The sequence below is a fragment of the Dermochelys coriacea genome, chromosome 7 (assembly GCF_009764565.3).
Source record: "Dermochelys coriacea isolate rDerCor1 chromosome 7, rDerCor1.pri.v4, whole genome shotgun sequence".
NCBI classification, from domain to species: Eukaryota; Metazoa; Chordata; order Testudines; family Dermochelyidae; genus Dermochelys; species Dermochelys coriacea.
The window spans coordinates 33,191,051-33,201,745 of record NC_050074.1 but is presented as its reverse complement, the minus strand read 5'-3'; the positions used below and the strand labels follow the sequence as shown (position 1 = coordinate 33,201,745).

The following is a 10,695-nucleotide window of genomic DNA, read 5'->3' as shown; positions in this document are numbered from 1 at the left end:
TTGTACAGCCAGTGCATGCTGTATGCTAAAGAACCCATCCAACTGCAGTTTCGAGGGGACATCAGTGGGGGTGAAAGTGCCAACTCTGTGCACATGTATTTGAATGCACGCACCAATGAAAGGGCGGGTGTGCATGAAGCATATTGAGTGTGCATGCACACATGAGGGAGAAAGTTGTGCACAAGTATGTGAGTGTGCACACAAATGAAAGTGAGCACATGATTGTGTGTGTGTGCGCATAGAAGGGAGTTTGGGCATGCATGTGTGCAGTGTTTGGATGAATGTGAATGTGCACGGGTGTGCATAGAAGCATGTATGTGACACTGCAAAATGAAAAGACATGTTCATATAAGTGTCTGAAATTCAGCCCTGTCCCCAGTGCGGTCAGTGGGTGACTCTGGATTGACCCCGGGGAGCAGAGATCAGAATCCGGCCCTGACCCCATTGCGGGCAGGGGGTGATGTTGACTTTTCTTTCTGTTGTTAGGGGATCTTGTTTTCTCTTAGAGTTTTTTTTCCCGGCAATAAAACCCCCCACCCCTAACGAACGGTGGTAGCTTTATCACCGGGAGCGCGGCTTCCCAACGATAAAGCGCTGTCTATACTGGCGCTTTTCAGCAGTAAAACTTTCGTTGCTCAGGGCAGGTGTGGCCGGAAGACTGTCATGGCAGGGGGTGGGGGGAGAGCAGCGAGAGCTTTAGGGGAATCTTTAAAGCAATTAGACCTCAAATTAAGCCCTGGTGGTGAAGGGGGATGGGCGGTGCCAGCCGGCAGGGCCCTGAGGCATTGTGTAGGGCCCAGATGGCTGGCATGCCCATGGGCATGATGCATTGTGTCTGCTGCTCCAGATGGACCTAAGTATGTTTGTAGCAGCCCTGAGCATGGCTGGGATGGGGGGCATTCTAGAGGGTCACTCTCTCACCCCTCCTCCTCTCAATAGCTGTGCCAGGCTCCATCACTCTGTGATTGGGGTGCCCTGCCCCATCACTCTGTTATTGGGGTGCCGTGCCAGTCCCAGAATGAGGTGGGTCACCCTCCTTTGTCCCCCTCTGAGCTGAATATAGCAACTTATCCTATTATGCCCAGTCACAGAGATGCAGCCAGCTCTAAGGTCACGTGCGGGGGCTGTTTATACAGGGTTCCCTCACCCAGCGCCGTGAGCTTTATTAACCACACGACACCATGACTGGGAGCAGGGAGCGAAGGAGAATCCCAAAGCTGACTGCTGGGGCAGAGGTTGGTGGGGAATGGTCCGAGCTGGAATTTTGTCTGGGACAGAGCGAGGATTGCAAGGGGCAGGGATGAGAGGAGTATGGGTGGATTCTGGGTGGTAGATGGGAACTGCAGTCGCTGCCCCGCTTTGCCTTGGGATGTTCAAGGGCTGGCCGAGGAGGCAGGGATGTGGGGAGAGCATAATGGAGTGGGGGGGAGTGTTTGTTTTCCTGCTGCGGGCACTGGGAAAGGAAAGAAAATAGCAAATTTGTTCCATTTAAAATGTTCTGCTCTCCACGCCTGCCTCGAGGTGCGAACATTTCCCCAGGACTGGAGTTGATTTTCATTCTCTCTGCCTAGGCACAAACATATTTGTACGATAAAAATGTCAGGTCAGAGTGGGGGAAATATTCTGGGTTTACTGCAGTCTCGCCCGCCTGCGGGAAGGCCATTCCAAGCTCACTGCCAGCCATGGGGTAGATCTGGTCCCGGGAGAAATCAGGATGAGTTGTCTCAGTAGTTTGTGGGGCTCATTATTGTGATAGCAACTATTGGAGCCCGTCACCGCTCAGGCCCTGCCTGAGAGATCGTGGGCCTTGTGCAGACACACAGAGACAACTCCTGCCCTCAAGGGGAAACTGGGGCTTCAAGAGGGGAATGAACTGTCCCAAGGTCCCAGTTTCCTCTTCCCTAAACACAAATCTCCATTTTCCTCCCAGAGCTGGGACTAGAGCCCAGGAGTCCTGTTTCCCAATCCAGTTCTCTACCCACTGCACCGTGCGCTCTTAGCTTTACGATCAGAACTACTGGCATGTTTTTGCTAAAGTTCCATGTTCACACTGCAGTAAGTAGCTGTGTGTGTGTGTTGGAGGGTGGAGTTTGACTTCTATGCAGCATACTGTGTGCCCCCTGCTGCGTGCTCCCTGCTGCACCCAAGCTCTGAGTGCTGTCAGGATCTGTCGGATGGGGCAGCACCCCTGCTTTGTCTGGGAAACGGAGAGCCGAGCTGTGGGAGAGGAGCCGGCAGGCTGTGTTGCAGAAATGCACATGCAGCCAGCTAACGCTGCCCAGGACTGGGAGCATGGGAGGGTTGAGTGTGTGTGTGTGTGTGTGTGTAGCATTTGTGTTCACATACGTGTGGTCTTGTGTGTGCGCTCTGTGTGAGTCTGTGCTTAGTGTGTGTGCAGCATGGGTATATGTATGTGCTGTGGGTTTGTGTGCTTAGTGTGGTAGCATGTACATGCACAAGTGTCTGAGTGTGAGTGCATGTGGCAGCATGAGTGTATTGTATGCTGTGGTCAATACGTGTCCTGTGTTTGTGTGTCTGTGCTTAATGTGTGTGCAGTGTGTTCAGGTGCGAGTGCATGTGTCTGTAGTCAATGTGTACATAGGGGGTGTTTCTGTGCATGTGGGGTTGTCTCTGGACACCCATCTCTGTGTGTTTGGGGGGGGTACCTCTGGTGCTGAGTTTGACAGGATTGTAGGCCCTCCCAGGCATGCTTACAAAGGGGGTGAATGTGGGGCCCTGCCCATCTCCAGGCAGAGGTCCCAGTGCAGCAGAGTGGGCACCATATCCTCATTGCAGTGCTGAATGACAGCCCTTCCCCTTGCATCCATTCCCCACAGAGCTCTGCACCCCAGCCCATGTGCCTCTAGCAAGGTCTGAGAGCCAGGACTCCTGGGTTCTATCCCAGCTGTGGGAGGGGCATGGGGTCTAGCTTGTGTCCCACAGCCACTCACACTCAGACAAGGAGAGCTCCCACATTACTTGCATCTCAAGAAGCCCATGACCCCTTGAATCCTGCTCCCCTCCTGCCTCCATGTCCTATTCATTGTAGCCTGGCTATCGATCCTGCTGCCCCGAGGCTGGAGAAAAATAGTCACAATTAAAATTTCTAATGATAAGCGGAGCCAGCACCCCCTCCATTTATCCCCATACAGAGCCTTTGTCTTCTTACAAAGAATAGACTGCAGGGGGCAACCCTGCTCCCTGCGGAGGAATAGAATGTAGGGAGCGACCCTGCCCCACTCGGGGTTGTAGGGGGTGACCCTGGAAGAGGCTGTAGGGGGTGCCTCTGCCCCCTGGCAGGGGGGAATAGGCTGTAGGAGGTGATCTGGCCACCCTCCGGGGAATAGACTGCAATTCCACCCCAGTTAACAACACACACAGTCTTTCTCCTGTAGGTCACCAGGTCAAATCCAGCCCCAGCTGACTCTTTCCTCTCTGCCTGAGATGAGTTTTCTGGCTCTCCGGTGGGCTCAGCCCAAGCAAGGGAGACCAAGATGCCCTCTCCACCAGTGTGGGGGCATGCTGCGGGAGGGATCGCTTTCCGCTCCTGCCCCTGCTCTGGGAACATTGGAACAATTCTGGCTGCCACTAATTAAGATCCACCCCCCCCATCCCAGTGCCTGTAGACACCAGTTGCTCTGAGTGAGATGGGTGGACAAGGGTGTGTTAACTGGGGTGTGGATCCTGGTGGGATGAGGTGCAGGGACAATCTGGTGCTGGGGGAGGTGTGGAGGGGTTGTGACTGGAGGTTTTAAACTGGGGCAGGCTGTCAGGGATGTGCGTGTGACTGGGGTACACTGTCTGGGGTGTGTGTGGCTGGGGCAGGCTGTCTGGGGTGCCTGTGTGGCTGGGGGGTGAGTTGTGGCTGGGGCAGGCTGTCGGGGGGGGAGTTGTGGCTGGGGCAGGCTGTCGGGGGGGGGGGAGTTGTGGCTGGGGCAGGCTGTTCGGCATGGGGTGGGTGCAGTTGTGGCTGGGGCAGGCTCTGGAGGGTGGGGGCAGTTGTGGCCAGGGCTGCTGGGAATGGGCTGAATGCAGGATGCTGACATGACCATGTGACTTGCTTGTGGCTTTGGATGGAGGGGAGCTGCCCCAGGTCAGGCCAGACCAGACCAAAAGGATGGGGATGGGGAACTCAGCACAGGGGGGCTGGGGCTCTCATAGCTCAGCACCCCACCCCCAGTGCTTTTGCCAGGACATCGTCCAGTTGGGAAGTGGAGGCTGCAGACCTCCTGTGGGGTGTTAGAACATAGGATGCAATCGAGGTGTGTTGGGGTGGTGAGAGAGAGAGAGCATACGGGATGGGGGCTGAGCATAGGCAGGACAGCATCTCAACACTTTCAGGCCCTAGTGGGAATCAGTCTGGCTGCCTGGCTTGCCAACTGGGTTTATGGGAAAGGAGCGATTGGACAGATAATCGGGGCTGGTGGGAGTCCGGGCCAGAGCACGAGGCGGAGCAGGGAGTTATGGGAAAGGCTAAAGCAGTGGGGATCACTGAGTCAGGGGAAACACTGTGTGGGATAAAACCTAATAGTCCCTCTCAATACACTTCTGTCTGCCCTGCTCTACCTCTACCCCATACACACCCCCATCTCGCTATTTGAATGGGGAAACTGAGGCATGGAGCAGGGTAAGTGACTTCCTCAGATCACATAGTGGAGTGAATAGCCAACTTGGGGGATAGGTGCAGGGAGTCCTGACTCCCAGTCCCCCTCCCCCCCTGTAAACCACTAGACCTCATTCCCCCACCAGAGCTGGGGTTAGAACCCAGAAAGTCCTGACTCCCTGCTCCCCTGCTCTAACCCACTAGACCCCACTCACAACTTGATTCTTAGCAGAGGAGTGATTGTTTCAGACGTTGTATCAGCCTATTAGCTCAAGAGTTTCTGCACGTGCAAGCAGGTATTACTGTGTCCTTTGCACTTGGGCTGCTCTCCCCTCTCGCAGCAGTTGGCTCAGGCTCTCTGCACACTCAGGCAGGTGTTGCTGCATTGGTCGGTTACTCTTGTTTCTGTGGTTATTGCAGTGACAAGAAACATTCTGGCTCTGGGGCAGTGGGGATCTGGAAGTGGATCTGGGGTCATGGAACTGGCAGGGACAGGGGAGAGGAAGTGGCAGTGCTGAAAGAGGTGGGCAGGGGGATGTTCTTAGCTTTGGCTGACTTCTTTGGAAAGCAGCCTTGCCAGCAGCTGCACGCTTCAGCTCGGAGCGGGGCATAGATCTGTGCAGAGACCACGACCCCTGGGGTTCTTGATGCTAGGGGGTGGGTGCTGTGCTAGTGGGGAGGGTGTGTGGGGGGGGATTGGCAGGCTCTGATGGCTGTTGTCAAATGCAGGCTCCTGTGACTGGTTGGGGGGTGCTCCGCAGGAGGCGCTGTCTGCCTGGGCTATAGAGACTCTAGTCTCAGTGTAAGATCCCTGCTGAGGTTCTCCTGACGCATCCCCGCACAGAGTGTGGGAGCCTGCATGGCTGCCTACTGGGTGGGGGTAGGGCAGGAGCATGTGAGCAAGGACTCAAGCCCTTGCTCTGCGCTCGGGGCCGCCTTGGCCTGTTCCCTGCCCCTTCCTTCCCCCCCATACCCCTGCTGCGGTCCCAGTCAGAACCCCCTCCCCCAATGCCCCCCAATGGCCACAGACCAATCCCTTCCCTCCCCCAGAACCCGCTCCTCTCCACATCCCTGCAGCCAGTGCCCTCCCCCATACATGGCTCTATCTACGAATGCATGCCTCCGCTCTCCCCCTTCACATTTATCTATTCATCCATCCTGTCAGGTCTCTCTCTTCTTTCCCTTCCTGTTTCATTCCCCCTTTTCCCGCCTTCCAGGCTGTCCCTTGGGGTCACCCTTTCTGAGCTCCTCTCTCCCAATCACTCCTCTCCCTCGCACCCCAGGTCTGTCTCAGAGCCCCCCATGGGCAGCTGCTCCATATGGGGTGCAAGCAGATGGGACTAAGAGGGATGGATCCAGTCCAAGGTCATGGAGCTTCACCAGAGAAAAGTGCTTACAGAGGGGCTGAGAGCCGGGCAGGGGGATTGGGTGGGAGCCAGGCAGTGTGGCCCTGGGTTAGCAAAGAATTAATTGCTCCCCCAGCTTGTCCCTGCTGAGGTGATTCATATCCTGCCAACACAGAGCCCTGAAGAAGCAATTTAGGAGCCTGGCTGCTGTGGGGGAGGCCAAGGGGTTGAATTCACTGGCTACTTAGCACTCCCTGTGCTGCGTGGGAGCAGGCTGGGACAGCAATGCCCCCCAGGGGGTGCTGTGCTACAGGGAGCAGGCAGGAACCCAGTAGGGGGCACTCTCCCCTCTCAGGTCATGCTGACCCAGTGCCCCAGCATGATGCTAGGGGGCGCTGTGCTGCATCCGATGAAGTGAGCTGTAGCTCATGAAAGCTTATGCTCAAATAAATTTGTTAGTCTTTAAGGTGCCACAAGTCCTCCTTTTCTTTTTGGTAAATTCTGGGTTTCCAATGCGACACAGAGCCAACGTGAACCCCTGTGTTCATTCAGTCCTCAGGCACTGAACCCTGGTGTCTTGGCAAAATCCTAAGTGGGTGAGTCCATTCTGTCTTGCCGCAAAAACTGCTGTTTGAATTTGATACAGGGTTTTCCTTCACTACGTGTCCACAGAAGTCAGGGCCATGTTGCTGTGTGGGAGTTAAATAATGCTGCATCCCACCCCAGAAGTGGCTGCATCTCACCGCCAAGCGAGAGAGCCCTGTGTAAACAGCCCCACTCCCCATCCAGAAATGTCCCCCATCCCAACCTTACTGCTCTTCTGAATACACAGCTCAATAAGTCACCCTCCCCAGCTGTCAGATTGGCACATGAAGGTCTAATCCTAGTTCCTGTGGACACAGGTACCAGGAGCCTGCTGGCAGGCTGAGGTGTGATCTGTGGATGGCTATGGTTTTTAAACCCTTCTTGCAGTGAAAGAATAATTTGTTTCATTTAGATTTTATAATCTTTGCCATAAAGAGAGGGAGAAAACAGAAAAGCCAGGCCAACAGCACAGAGTCCAGGTGCTGTTAGGAACAGATTTATAGAGGTGCTGTGTGTGACACAGGCCTAGTGGGTCAGGGGAGTGTGTGCTTGGAGGACATGCTGTGGTGATGTTAGACTGATCTGAGATGCACCTTCTTCTGGGGTGATGCGGTTGCAAGCAGAGAGAGAGTTTGCTTTGGGCCTAGGGCTGTGTCTGAAATGCATAGGAGAGGGGTGGGGAGGCAGTGTGGCCTAGTGGGCACTGCTCTGGGACTCCGCTGACCTCCGCTGGGTTCCATTCCTAGTGCAGCCACTGGCTGCTAGATGACCGTGGGCAAATCACATCCCTGCTCTGTGCCTCGGTTTACCCCTCTGTAAAGTGAGGTCAATGATGCTGACCTGCTCTGTAAAGTACTGATGAAATCCCTAGATCAGAGCTATGTATTATTGTTGTTTTATACTGAGTTAGGTATATGATGTAAAATCCTAGGGGAGACAAGGCACTAGAGTTTTCTTCATGATATTCAGGGTCAATCCTCTCTCCCCTTGCAGTCAGTGCTGACCCCAGAGCGGCACAAGGGGGCGCTGTGCTGCAGTCTGTGGAGTGGGAGGCTCACTGGGGGGTGCTGTCCCTAGGTCAACCAGTGACACTGATGTAAAAATGCCCTGTGTTTTTGCCCAAGACTCTCTAAGCGGAGTTGCTCCTAAGTGGACATTACTCCTGGCGAGTCGGGTGTCGGTGCTTGGGCTGAGTGCCTGTCTGTGGGCAGATTTCATGGGGCAAAAAGCTGGCTCTTTAGGAAATTGTGTTTTCCCGAGCGGGGGATTGTTAGGGAACCAATCCCCCTGGCCTCCCCCAGCCCTCTGCATCCTGACGGGCTCTGATCGCTGCCACGAACGGCTGGCGCTGACACTAACAAGATGATTGCGGGGGCCGGGCACAGGCGAGACAGGCAAATTTGTTTCTTCAGCATCACCAGATGGCAAGTTAATTGTCAGGTGCCAGCAGCGGAGGGGCACTCCCCTCACTGGCAGCACTGGACCGGAGGGTAGGGGTGTCTCTGCTACCAGGGCAATAGCTGCTCGGGCAATGGGAGATGGGGATTGAGAGCACACTCAGACAGACAGACACATGCACACATGTACAATGACACCACAGTTTGAATTACAGACCCTGGGCCCCCTTATTACCTTTAGGTGCCGCCTCGCTTCTGTCTGAGGGGCCTTGTACTTCTCACTACTGTTTAAATTCAAGCAGGCCCCTTGACAGGTAGGGCCCCCCTCTTTGCTTCCCTGTACTTTGAGCACTGAAAGAGACACAGACATACACACAGTGCTTTAGCATAGAGCAGCCTAGGGGTTTGAAAGGGGGCAGGACTTCTGGATTCTGTACCTGGCTTTGGGATGGGAGTGGGGTCTAGCACAGGGGAGGGGGGCTGGGAGCCAGGACTCCTGGGTGCCATCCCCAGCTCTGGCAGGGGAGTGAGGGCTGCTGGATTACAGCAGAGGCAGGCTGGGAGTCTATTTTCAGCTATGCCACTGTCTTGAATGAGTCACTTTTCGTCACTCATTGCCTCAGTTTTCACACCCACCCTTTGTCTATTTAGACCGTGAGCTCTTTATGATAGGGATTGTCTCTCTCTGTAGGTCTGTGCAGTGCCCAGCAAAAAGGGGACCCCAGTTTCGGTTGGGGGATCTGTGCGGCCCCTGGCATGACAGGGCCCCGATTAGAGTTGAGTCCTCTGGGCTCTACAAATGAATAATAACATAATGCATCCGATGAAGTGAGCTGTAGCTCACGAAAGCTTATGCTCTAATAAATTTGTTAGTCCTCTAAGGTGCCACAAGTACTGCTTTTCTTTTTATAGATGCAAAATGATGATGATATTTACACACCCTTTGTGTACATGCCCCTTTCTCGCATGCTCTCATCCTGCCTTGTGCGCACACACTCCTCGTTCACCTGCCCTCTTCTCACACACTCTCATCCCACCTCATGTACACACACTCCTTGTGCACCTGCCGCCTTCTCGCACTCTCTCATCCTGCCTTGTGCACACACACTCCTCGTTCACCTGCCCTCTTCTCACACACTCTCATCCCACCTCATGTACACACACTCCTTGTGCACCTGCCCGCCTTCTCGCACTCTCTCATCCTGCCTTGTGCGCACACACTCCTCGTTCACCTGCCCACTTCTCACACACTCTCATCCCACCTCATGTACACACACTCCTTGTGCACCTGCCGCCTTCTCGCACTCTCTCATCCTGCCTTGTGCACACACACTCTGTGTGCTCCTGCCCCCTTCTTACATGTTCTCTAAACCTTGAGTGCACAAATCCTGTGTGCACCTGCCCCCTCTCACTGTGCCACTTTCTCTCTGTGCAGGGAAGGAGGAATACGTGGCGACCTTCAAGGGCAACGAGTTCTTCTGCTATGACCTGTCCCACAACCCGATCCAGAGCAGCACTGATGAGATCACGCTGTCCTTCCGCACCCTGCAGCGCAATGGCCTCATGCTGCATACGGGGAAGTCGGCCGACTACGTCAACCTGTCACTCAAGAGCGGGGCTGTGTGGCTAGTCATCAACCTGGGGTCAGGCGCCTTTGAGGCGCTGGTGGAGCCTGTCAACGGCAAGTTCAATGACAACAACTGGCATGACATCCGGGTGACCCGGAACCTGCGCCAGGTATGCACCAGTGCCAGCTGGTTGGAACGGGGGCTTGCACTAGTGATCCTCCCTGGGAAGCATTTCTGTGGTGTGCCACCACCCTATGGTATTGCTGGGGGGATGTGCCCCAGTGATGTCCCCCTCCAGGACAGCATTGTCTATGGTGTGTCCCCGCCGCATGGCATTTTTGGGGGGACATGCCCCAATGATGCCCTCTCTGGACAGTGTTGCTGGGATGGGAATTTGCAGGCAGCCAGAACACCCTCCCCCAAATATTTCATGGTGCCAAGGGTGGGTGCGGGTGCATGGGCTGTGGTGCCAGTGGGCAGTGGGTAGATGGGCTAGGAGCTGGGCTTGTTTCTTTACTTCCTTGGTCTCCGGCAGTCCAGATGCCAGCAAGAGGATGTGTCTGAAACAAATTCACCTAAGGTCCCCTCAGCCCCATAAATTTCCCCCTATCCCTTCCCCAAAAGAGGAGCATTGCCTCCTAAAGTATATCCCCCCTCCCTCCCGGAGACGAGCTAGCATAGAGCCACAATGAGCTAGTGACACATCCACAAGGTGCCTTAAATTCCATGCACTCAGCTAAGGGCACTGCCCCATTGCCCCCTGGGAGTCCTGAGCCTCCCTCAATGAAGACAAGGGGCCGGGTGGGGCAGTGAACCACCACAGCTAATAGGAAGGCTGTTCTGTGGCTGATTTGGGGAATGGGACATGGAATCTTTCCCCTCTAGGGGGTGTTGGCTCCAATCCAGCCCCAGGGAGGATGGACTGGCTGGCTTTGGGGGGAGGGCAGGGAATGGTATATGGGCCTCCCCCAGAGCTGGGGAAAGAACCCAGGAGTCCTGATACCAAGTTACCCCCCTCTAAACCACTAGACATCACTCCCCTCCTGGAGCCAAGCAGAGAGCCCAGGAGTCCTGACTCCCAGCCCATGCACCGACGGATATGAGCTGCGCTCTACTGATGGATCCCTCTGTGCAAGGCTGGCCAGGTGTGTCCTGGGTATGGGTGCTGTTCCCCCCATCCGTGGGTCAGTTCCCCA

The 10,695-nt window shown here is 55.1% G+C and overlaps 1 protein-coding gene across 1 annotated transcript in view; it reads left to right on the top strand.

Moving 5' to 3' along the window:
• Positions 1–10,695, top strand: part of NRXN2 (neurexin 2) — a 285,310-nt gene that overhangs the window by 87,295 nt on the left and 187,320 nt on the right. Inside the window, 1 exon segment of the mRNA XM_043518686.1 lies at positions 9,367–9,668. Within this exon segment, the coding sequence (XP_043374621.1) occupies positions 9,367–9,668 (302 nt within the window).